This window comes from Molothrus aeneus, chromosome Z (genome assembly GCF_037042795.1).
Source record: "Molothrus aeneus isolate 106 chromosome Z, BPBGC_Maene_1.0, whole genome shotgun sequence".
In the NCBI taxonomy this organism is placed as follows: Eukaryota; Metazoa; Chordata; class Aves; order Passeriformes; family Icteridae; genus Molothrus; species Molothrus aeneus.
In genome coordinates, this window is record NC_089680.1 from 71,252,320 (window position 1) to 71,263,778 (window position 11,459).

At 42.4% G+C, this 11,459-nt stretch overlaps 1 protein-coding gene and 2 non-coding genes across 3 annotated transcripts; all 3 read left to right on the forward strand.

Moving 5' to 3' along the window:
* Window positions 1-2,423: 2,423 nt before the first annotated feature.
* COX7C (cytochrome c oxidase subunit 7C) lies at window positions 2,424-4,680 on the forward strand. Its single transcript, XM_066569338.1, has 3 exons — window positions 2,424-2,577; window positions 3,519-3,664; window positions 4,592-4,680. Exons 1-2 carry the CDS (start codon window positions 2,503-2,505, stop codon window positions 3,633-3,635), a joined length of 192 nt encoding a protein of 63 aa, XP_066425435.1. The 5' UTR covers window positions 2,424-2,502; the 3' UTR covers window positions 3,636-3,664; window positions 4,592-4,680.
* LOC136569460 (small nucleolar RNA Z39) lies at window positions 2,727-2,789 on the forward strand. Its single transcript, XR_010785353.1, has one exon. It is a non-coding gene; the product is annotated as a small nucleolar RNA Z39 (small nucleolar RNA).
* Window positions 3,969-4,029, forward strand: LOC136569461 (small nucleolar RNA Z39). Its single transcript, XR_010785354.1, has one exon. It is a non-coding gene; the product is annotated as a small nucleolar RNA Z39 (small nucleolar RNA).
* Window positions 4,681-11,459: the final 6,779 nt, after the last annotated feature.

The following is an 11,459-nucleotide window of genomic DNA, read 5'->3' on the forward strand; positions in this document are numbered from 1 at the left end:
TCAGCATTTAAAAACAGCTGTTTACTTACTCATAAAAGAGGATTTTAAAAGCCAGTATGATTTTATGTTGGTTCTCTCACAGTACCTCAGTGATTGGCAGTTTCAACACCCAAAGTCTGGCCCTGTGTATTTTGTAAAACATACACTAAGCTTTCTGTGCTTCTTTCTTTCATCAAGATCATAAAAGACAGATCCTGTGCATTATTTTCTTTAGCTACCTGTGTTTTTTTTCTTATTTGTATTTTTTGGAGTCAAGATCAAGTAGAGAAACATTTTGTGGGGAAAAGTGAGTAAGAAAGCAGCTCCTGAAAGAACTCATCACCAAATCATATTCACAGCAACAAAATGTAATTATTGAAGGTGAAAAAGATAACTTGGCAAAAAGTAGTAGTTTTTTTTTAAGGAAGAAAAAACTGCAGACATAAAAGATGCATGTGAACAAGCAGCATAAATTCAAAGATTCATAGATTTAAAGGCTGGGAGGTACCAGTATAATCACCCATTCTGATCCCATGCATGGCCCAGGCCAGGGAATTTCACCCAGTAATTAATTCTGTAATTCCCACAGTTTGTGTGTGAGTTAAGAAGTGCCTTTTTATACAGGCACAGAGTGCAGCACTTGGCATTTCCTGTAAAAATCTGCCCTGATACCTGATTAGCCTCACCATAATTAAGGTACATCGTATTTCTAACACTTTAGAAGATATTATCTTTCATTCTTTTGCCAAAATTCCAGCCAATGCCATACTCTAAACTCCTCCCCCAAGGCTTTCCGGGGCTGGCGAGCACTTACTTGGTACCAGTTTATGCTTTAAAGTAGAACAGATTTGAGTGCTCAGCTCTATTTCTCCAGCTGTAAAACAACTCTATGTATCCACCACTCTCTAATCATATTTACCTAGAGATTACCCAGTTCTGCCTACAAAGAAAAACAACTGTGGAGCATCAAGGATTAAACTGCTGCTGCTAATGCAACTGTGTAACAGGAATCTTTATGCCTCCCTTCACCATTTCCTCTGCGGCAACACCATAAAATCCACTGCAGGATGAGAAGAGCTACACTAAAACAAGAACATTTGTTATAAAGATGATAAAGCAGATTGCAGAGCACTATCGTGCCATAAATTCCAATTAGAAAATGCTTGAGAAAGGGGGAGCAGGGGGGAGAAGAGGCCTGGCTGCCTGAGCAGCAATGGAATTTACCAAGAGTAGGAAAGCATCTTTTAATAGACCTCAGAATTAGAAAATGGAGAGGGAAAGAAGTATTGTGAACTCTGACAAATAGAAATAAAATTCTATCTAAATAAAGGAAAAAAAATCTAAAAAACAACTAGGTAAAGAAACCACATGTAGATTCTCAAGTAATGACAAAAGGTGTCCTAGAGTTCTGTATGAGCTGTCAGTGGTCAAGAACCACCAACCAATGTAATTAAGCCTCACTTCTCAAAGTCATTTTAACCTTTTTTTATTAAAGCATTACTTTGGTGAGCAAAAAAATCCCGGTTTTCTATCGTTTTACAGTACATAAACACACAGAAAGGCTATGAAAAAAAAATTGCTTCCTTGCAACACTGAGACGGCAGCATCAAACTTCTTTTCCTGAAAACGAAAAGGTTGTCTTTAAAATAATCCATGTAAGAAAACAGATGAAGACCAATAATACTGGAAGTAACTTTGTTATTCCTTTGGCAAATGTGAAGGGTGCTGGCGGGGGGGGGGGGGGGGAGGGGGGGGGGTGTCTTTCTTTTCCTTCTCATTATAAATAGGCCGCAATATAGTAACTGAAGTCAGTGATACCATATAAATAAGCCATGTACAAATCACCACCATCCATCATGACAGAGACGAACCCTTTTAAAAAAAAGAAACGCGTGGAGTGACAGGAGAAAGGGGAATGGATGCAGACTAGGAGAGGGCAGGGCTGGCTGGGATCTTGGCAATGAGGAATTGTTCCCTGGCAGGGTGGGCAGGCCCTGGCATAGGGTGCCCAGAGCAGCTGGGGCTGCCCCTGCATCCCTGGCACTGCCCAAGGCCAGGAGGGACACTGAAGCTCGGAGTCACCTGGGATTCTAGAAGGTGTCCCTCCCCGTAGGGGGCGGGGAGCGAAGAACCGGAAGAACTTTACGGTCCTTTCCAACATAAACCATTCCGTTACTAAATTTTTCGTCCATTTAGCGGGATCCATGAGCTCTAAATTGAAAGTGGTCCAGTGCAGCTCGTAAAACCCAGTTCACCCTAAGCCCCGCTCCCGCCATTTCCCACCGCCCCCTCAGCCGCCACAAAATGTCGGCGGGGCCGAGCGGGACTCCCAGGAGCGCGCGCGGGGCTCGACCAATCGCAGGGCGCCGTTTGGCATCACGTGACGGCCAGGAACTACAACTCCCGTCATGCTCACGGCGCTCCCTTCCTCCTTCCCGCTTCCGGTTCCGGCTCCCATCAGCCGCGCCACCCTGAGGAAGGTCGCGCAGGGCGGACGAGTGGCCGCTGTCTCCTGTTCCTATCATGCTGTCCGCCGGTGTCCGCCGCTTCGCCACCTCCGCCATCCGCCGCAGCCATGTTGAGGAGGGACCCGGGAAGGTGGGCAGCAGCGTCCTGGCCCGCTGAAGGTTGCGGGGTGGGGGTTGGTGGCTGCCCTGCGCCTGGCTGTGGTGTGTGGGCTTTGGGGTGCGCAGGCACAGCAGCGCAGTTCGTGTGGGGGTGGAACCCTAGCGCCTTTCTCTGCGGTGGTACAGATGATGAGCATTGCGGTATGAGGGGTAACAATGATACTGTAAACGCTTTCTGATGTACCTGGCCGGTTTTCTCAAGCGTTCTGTCTGAAGGATTAATTTTATATGCATAACTGATACGAGGAAGTTTTTCACGGTGACGATAATGAAATACCAGAACACTCGGGGGGCTGTAGGTGTGTATCCTCAGAACTTTTGTAATTGACCGCATGAGAGCTGCAGCACACTGGCCTCACCTTGGGCAGGACGGGGAGAAGAGAGCACGAAGTGACCTCCAAGAGGTCACGTGCAGGCTGTAATCATGGAGTGTTTGGGTGGAAAGGGCCCTTAAAGATCATTTTATTCCACCCCCTGCCATGGCAGGGACCTCTCCCACCCATCCCAGGTGCTCCCAGCCGCAGTGTCCAGCCTGGTCTGGGGCACTGCCAGGGATCCAGGGGCAGCCCCAGCTGCTCTGGGCACCCTGTGCCAAGAGCTCAGCACCCTCACAGGGAAGAATTTCTTTCTAGTACCCACCTGAACTCTCTCCTCTTTCACTTAGAATCTGTTCTGTCTTGTGCTGTCACTGTAATTCTTCATGAAAAATCCATCTCCAACTTTCCTGTAGGTACTCTTTAGAGACACGAATGTTATTATCCTAAATACTGTGCTTCTTTCCTTGAGAAATCATGAAAATGCTCTTAAACTGCCTATTTGTTTTGTTCTGAGATTGTTACCCACTTCTGAATGGGTTAGAAAAGAATTAATGCTTGGTTTGCAAAGGCTAAAACTCTCTTTTTTTCCCTCCAGAACCTCCCATTCTCTGTGGACAACAAGTGGAGGCTGCTGGCGATGATGTGTGTGTTCTTTGGGAGTGGATTTGGTGCCCCTTTCTTCATAGTCAGACACCAGCTCCTGAAGAAATGAAGGGATCAGGCTGCAGCTGCACCAGCTGGGTAACTGCTTTGGTTGGATTTCGTAGCACAGTGGAATTCAGGGAGCCTGTCCTGCTCGGAATTTCACAGTTCTCAGCCTTTTGCAGCCCAGGTGCTGCAGTGCTGGGGCCTGCAGTTGCGTTGCAGTAGCTGGGACAGCGAGCAGGTGGAATTTTGTGTCCCAGAGCTGCTGCACTCGGTGGTTTGTAACCTTTGCCTCCCCAGGGGCCACTCCTCTCTGCCTGCAGCCCCTGGCTGTGCCCAGAGCCGCGGCTGCTTCCTCCCCTGAGGGGATGAGAAGGTGCAGCTGGTGAGGGAGGCGCTGGCACGTGTGATGTGACACCGCAGGATGAGGAGCTGTGATGCTGTAAACGCTTTCTGATGTGCCAGATAAAGCTCTCGGGGGGGAAAAAATCACATTTTCTCGAGGCTGTGTCAAAAGAGTCTCACCATCTACATCATTCACAGGTTACTGTGTGATTAAGGTAAAGTCATTAGCAGGAATTAATTGGTGCTTGCTGATGAGCCTAGCAAGGAAAGCATCAGACTGTGCAGCCATGGCACTTCAGTTTGTCTTAAGGTGATTCCATTTTGGAAATAACCTGGTGTTGTCTGAAATCTGAGAAACTAAATATTTTTCAGGAGCTTCAGTGACCCAGGTAGATGTTGAAAGGAAATAACAGTCCTCATTGGAATCTCCTAATTGGAACAAACTGAGTAATTCCTTTGCCAGTTTGATGTTTATTCCACCCTCAGCTGAGGAGAAAACAAAAATTAGATTTGTATTGAAGTTGGGCATTTAGAACTGTGGGGTATCATGCAAGCTGAGGCCTCTGATGCAAAACCAGACAGTGGAAGAAGCAAAGTCCTCAAATAAATCAAAAGTTCAAATTAAAACATATGTTTATTACAGGGCTCTTAAGTTTCTTCCATTTCTTTTTCTTGCAGAGTTGAAGTCTTGTGCACAGCATCGTTCAATGGGGATATGATAGCTGCAACCCATGCTGGATGTCTCTAAATAAAATCTTAAACCCCAAGGCCTTGGCCTGTGTGTTTTGTGAAACTCCTGAAGTGCTTTTGACACCTGGTGTATACTGAGAGCCCCTTCTAATTTCAGTGTATTGCCATTAAATTAAACACTTAATTGTCATAATGTATAAGAACAGAGTGGGGAAAATCACATTTCTGAACAGGGATGGGCTGAACTTCTTTTACTGCTTGGAATAATGACCTGGGACAGTTTATAGCAGTGGGTATCCTGTCACCATAATCCATGCTGCAGAAATTTTAATTTCACTTTTCTGTGGCTTTCCTTCTGGGCTCGGCAGTTCTGAAGAGCTGCTGTTCCCTGATCTCTGTAGCATCAGCTCTGAGCAGGGACTTGGCCTCTGCCCTAAAGGTTTCATGAGGCTTCAGGCTCAGGGGGTGACAAGGGCAAAAAGAAAAAATATTGGTAATATTCCATAGTTAACAAAGCTGAACCTGCTGTGGATTTCCAGGTATTTGGAAGGAACTGATGGCTTTCTGTTGGTACTTTCCAGTTGTGATCCTTTCTGGTTTGGTTTTCCCCCCACTCAAACACCCTCCTGCTGCAGCACAGTGCATTCAATGTGGTTTGAAGCATCAGAATCTGCAAAGTGAACAGTTCACAAAGTTTTGAAATCTTTTCTTGCCACTCTAACCTGTGTGGATGCCAGTTTCTCATCGAACTCCCTCAGCAGAAGTATGTGGGAGTTGTAACACAGTGCTTGTAGCTGAACAGCTCCTGGATGCCACATTTCTTTCTTCTGGGGTGAGTCTAAAGTGCTGATGACTTCCCCCTTACTCTAGAATCCCTGATTGTCAGATTTCATTATTCCATTTATCTAAAATACCTACTTTTGTTTTTAAGGCCATCTTCTAAAACTTATTTCTAGCTCCACTTCTCTCTCAACAATATCTTACTCTATAACGTTTCCAAGTCAGCATTTCTTATCTTAAAGTTTACATACAAATACGTGCTGTATAAACTTTATATCAGACTTTTAAAATTCTCTACAAATCCATTTCCCACCCCTGATGTGTTTGGAAGGAGCGCACATCACGTCTGAAGGTTCACCCTGTGTGAGAGGCCAGCCCGTTACTTCACTGTGCTTAAGATGAGGTCCCCTTTCTGAATTCCACCCTCTTTTCTTGTAACCTTCTAAAGATACTCTTGAGCACAGGGTGATTAAACTTGGAGCAATTTTTTTTGGATGAAAGTAATTATTTTTGAGAAGTGTTCTCAAACTGTAATCACCTCACAGTGTTGTTATCCTGATGGATCACACTCAGGGGCAGGAAGGTCCTGGGGGCTCCCAGTTATGAGATGCCTCTAAATCCTGAACTGTTTCCAAGCCTGCCACCAGCTTGGGTAAGTAAATCACTGATGTGGAGCACAGTACCTGCAACCTTTCCTCTGCTGATTTTTACATCATATCCATGGCTGAGGGGATGGAGGAGCTAAGCCTCCTCTGTGCTGCCACCCCCAAATAATCCCAGTTTTTGTGTGCCGGCACAAGTCATGCAAAAATGAAACAGCATCAGCCCTGCTTCATGTGAGGGCTGACTAAACACACCACGTTAAGTCTTAAACTTAGATAAACCTGTGCTTGTCATGTGATGCTACTTTCATTTTTAAAGAAAACGTGGTACAGTTTTGTAGCCTTCACTAATGCAGTCAGTTCATTCAAGGTTCCTTGAGTGTAGGAAGTTGTTAATTTGTGTTTTTGATAAAACACCTGCACGCTGTGAGTTAGAAAATGAGGACTCGTGTTCTCCACTCATGGCAAACTCTGTTTCTCCTGCTGTAATTAGTCCCTTTAGAACTGGGCTGTTCCCTTATATGAGGTGCTCGGGCAGTTTTCAGCAGTTTTTGAGCCCCAACAATTACCAAGTCCGTAAGTTCCCTGCCTGACTTAGGTAATTGGTTCCCTTAGGATCCCAGAAGTTTTGACTCCTGCAGCAGAAATGTGTTAATAGATCTGTGCTGCTCTTTCTGTTAATGCAAACTGGGGCAGTCTGCATCCTACCCAAGGGCATTTTTTACTCCTGGATTATCTGTGATTTCATCACTGCTCAGTAAAGCAGAGTTTGAAATGCGTTGTTTTGGTTGCCTGGGTGGAAAATACAGGTTGTCATTGAGAGAGATGTGGCTCCTGTCATTAATAGCAGGTGTTTGACTGTGTTTCAATTTCACAGAGGCCCAACTCCAGATGGCATTTTTTTCTTTGCTCTTATGAGAAGATCACTGCATTCAGCCAACACTTCCTCAGCCATACTTATTTGTTTATTAATTTAACTACCCATTTTTTTTCCATTTACTCCCCAAATTTACCTTGGTCCTAATCCTTTGTAGTTTACCCATTTCGTGGTTTATTGTTTTAAGCCCTCCTGGTCCATTGTTTCTTTACTGACTGCTGAAGAGATGAGCCAGAGAAACTCAGATTTTCTTTTTCCTCACCTCATTTTCTCATTTTGCAACGACTTTTCTAAACACATTCCCACCACAGATCCTAGCGTGGAAATACCCAGCTCTGAGTGATTCTAGAAACAGATGTGTCATTATAAACATATATTAATTTACTGATATTTAATGGTATTAAAAGGGATGGATCAGATTCATTAAAGCCCACCAGGTGCAGAATTAAGTTGTGCAAAAACATAACAGTGTGTCCCATCACACTCAGATATATGATAGTCTGTGTACCCAATGAAATATTTATTTTAAAATAGCCTTTTGGGTTCCCTTTAGGGCACCTTGACTTGGTAGAAGATAAATCAGTTGAGAATAGGAAAAAAGCAATATGTAAGTGGTGCTCCTCTGGCATTAAAATTGTATGAAGGAAACAAGGCAGTGGTTACAGGACCTCTGGGAAATAACACATCTCTCTGAATGATTGTATTTTTTTGCTTGCCAGATGCCAATTTTAAGGAAAATCATTAATGATCCCTGATTTTTTTCCAACTTCCCTGTTATAATTTTCACCTTCATGTTTTCTGTTCTGGCACAAACTCAAAACCTCTCTGTTTTGCTTCCAGAGAGCTTCATAGCTTACCATTTTAATTATGTCAGGTATAGTCTTCAAGCAGTTTCTGAATTAAATCTGAGCAGATGTCAATTAGATGTCCTTATGCTTCAATATTTTGAATGTTTTCAGTTTGTGGATCTTCTTTTCTTACTCTGGAACACTCCTTATTCCAGAGGGACAAGTCTGGAAGGGCTTGGGTTCAATTACATTGAATGGGGTATTTTGATTTGGTGAAAATGAGCACATTATTTTTCAAATAAAATTATTGTAGAATTTCTGTTCAGCAATTAATTTGACATTGTATCCTTTTCATATCCACTCTTCACAAAGCAATGGGAATTTGATTTTTCTTTTTTTTTCCCTCCCCAGAGAACAGATATTTCAATTCTTGTTCAGTTGTGCTTTGAAGCATCTGGTATTAATCCATGTTGGAAATAAGATACTGGCTTGGATGAGCCCCACTTGTGAATTATTGTGGGCAACCCTTGCATAATTCATCTAAGTACAACCAAAGCCTGGACTAAGTTTTTTCTTCCTTTAAATTGTGACCCCTTTACAGAGGTGTTGCCCTGTACAGCAGGTGAGAGTGTGAGTTACTTATGAAAATTGCTTTAAGATCTTTTTCTGCTAATTAAATAGTAGGGGGAAAATTAAAAATATTTTCTAATATAAGTTACCAGTCACTCTTTTCTTGTTTCTTTCTAGCCTGAGATTTTTATTTCTGTCTGAACATGAAACAATTTAGAGCTTTATAAACAAGTAGGGCTGGAGGATGAAAATATGAAAGTAGAACTTAGTATTGCATGGGCTAGCACATTCAAGCTATTTTTATCCTTCAAAGGTAAAGATCATCTATACATTGCAATTCATACTATGGTTGAATTTTCAGTGCAGGAACACCAATGGGTTTGGGCTTTATTTTAATTAAATAGAATTAGTAAATAGAAAGAAGGGAAGGGAAGGAAAGGGAAAAAAATATTGGTGCCTCCATGAAAAAGAAAGTAGTTGTTCTCAATTCCATGATCAAGAAAATAAAGTTATATAAAGGTCAAACAATACACCCAATAGGGGACATCAGAGCTGGGACACGATATCCAGTGCTATAAAAATATTCCTGCACGTCCCCACCTCAGCGGAGTACATCAAACAGATATGAGAACCTTCTTGTAATTTTAATGTGTGAAAATACACATTAGGATAGAAATAGGGCAAAACAGTCTCTGGGCTGCTTAATTGGAAGTTGGAATGTGTATCAGAGGAGCAGAATAACACAGCGATTTCTTGGTAAAAGTGTCGTAATTACATCTGCAATTGTGACCAAAAAAAAAAAAAAAAGTTGAGAAATGAGGAGGAATGGTGCAAGTTTAGGGTATATGTTACTGGAAAAACAACTTTGGAGTAGCACAGAGTGGCTTATGGCAGGTCAAGAGGGAAAGACAATGACTGTGAGACCCTCTGTGGTGCAATCAATCACTGCTTCAATTAAAACATAAACATGGGCTCTGCCCCTGCCCTCTCCATGGGTTTTCCAGAGGCAACTCCTTCTGCAAACAGCCCAGCTCCTGTTTGCCCTGCTTGCACAGGGAAGATAAATGTTAGTTGCTCTCTGGGATGATATGCTCAATAAGTTTGACTTGAATTTAAATGAGTTTAAAATAATAGTATTTGCTGGAATTAATGTGATCCACTGTTCCATTTTCTCCTTTGGTATTCCATGAATAACATTAAGTTCTTTTCTGTGGTCGCACCACCTTTTTCCATTAGCTATGTAGAGCGTGCAGCTCTTTGAAAAATGTCACTGTATAAATAGTGTTGCTGAGAACCTGACTAAGGCACAGCCAGCAACAAAATGTGGAAATGTACCTTGCTGGTGAAAAAAAAATTAAAAAAAAAAGTGTAAAAATCATGTATGTGAAAATGTGTATAAATGTATATAAAAATTCTGACAAGTGATGGAAGGACGGAGATGAGAGGGAAGAGTGTGGTCTGAGGTTTTGTTTCTTTTTTGTAAAATTCTGGTTGCAACATTAAAATTCATAACTCTCAAGAGTTCTTTAGATTAAGTTTAACCAAAAACAAAACAAAACAAAGCACGGCTCTGTAATTCTGGATTAACTGTAGTTTTGTAAAGACAAGAAGATCTCTCCCTCAAGGGAGGAAAAACCAGATAAAAATTAGATATTTAGCTAAATGGAGCTTTGCTGGCAGCCAAAACTATTGCCTGAAACAGTGGCAGAATGGGCTGTTGGGGGAAAAAACACAAACATAAATATGCAGGCCATTGCTATGAGTGAGAAATCCTTTCTGCTTGCCTCCCATGAGCCATCCAGGTAATTGAGAGTGAAAACTGGAGAAGATGTGCCTCCCTGAAGAAGACCCATCTCTCCAAGTCCTTGTTTTCTGACAGCCCAGGGCAGATTTGGGGAACAGCTAATTGGAAACTTATCTGGAAATGTGCACACCCCTGTGCTCCAGCACCATGCCTGTCACTTCTCTTTCCTGTTTGTTTCTCCTGGTCGAGGTGCTGTCCACTGAATCCAGTTCTGCAGAGAATTGTTTCCAGCCAAAGAGCAGGACCTCACTTGTTAAATCAGTGCTGTCCCAACCCACTGCCAGGAGCTGTAAGTGCCTCCTCGTAGCTCATTTGGGAATATTTTAGTGCTGGCTTTATGGAGCTGTGTATGGAAGGGATGGGGTTTTTTTTGGAGGGGTCAGGGGGAAAGCTGGCAACACCTAAGCAAGGTCCTTTATCCTGATATTCTGGAGTGGCGGCACAAATTGGGAGCAATTCTGGAAATACCTGCATAATTTAAATTGTTAGGCACAGCTGAAGTTCCCCTGCCTACTACATAATCCAAAAGCAGTGTGTAGGCACCTGACAGCCTACCTGCAGTACAGATGAAGGTGTGACTTCAAAGTTACCTAAATTTTATTTAATTCTCTGTTTGACGCTGCTTTGAAGTTAAAGCAACACAGCAGCAGTTCAATTGGAACTTACCTCTGAAATCAAACTATGTGAAACAATTTGCCAGCTACTCTAATCCTAAGTAGGTCAGCAAAACCTAAGCGAGTAAGACTTTAGATAAGTCTAAGTTAAGTTTATTCAAGTTATTTTTCCTGCTATGCAGACAACCCCAAGACTGGGAAATGCAAAGCCCAGAAAGACAAGCAGAGCATCAGCACCAGGAAAGGACCAAGGACAAGGACAGAGCTCAGACCCCCATGTTTTTATGTTTTATGTCTCTCTTACAGAGACCCCATAAAATTGATAGTCTGCCTAATTCCACACCTGAGAAGACTGGACTTCCAGCACTTGCTCAAAAGCATGTTTAAATACAACTGTATTTAATTATTATTTTTTATTTACTAGAACGCTAACTTAGGCTCATTCTTGTTGGATTATGTTCTTTTCTGACTTCGAGATGGGGTAACGGAGAGGTGTTTTAAAAAATTTTATTCCATTTTCAGTCTCATGAGAAGGGTATAGATGAGACAATATAGATGTTATAATTCACACTATTACAATTATAAGTCAACTATTTCTTAGAATACACTATAAGGATTTCTTGGTCTATCAGCTTTTGCCACACTAGACTGCAAATGCTTTAAGGCTAATCATCTAAAATTACCCCTCGTGGGTCTTAATATAATGCATCTTTCATAGTTCTATTTCTCCAAAGTATCTAGTCTTTTTTGTAAGGTCATCCTTTGAAACTTGTTTCTATTTCCATTTTTCTTTCAACAATGTCAGTCCTATTCCATGGCAT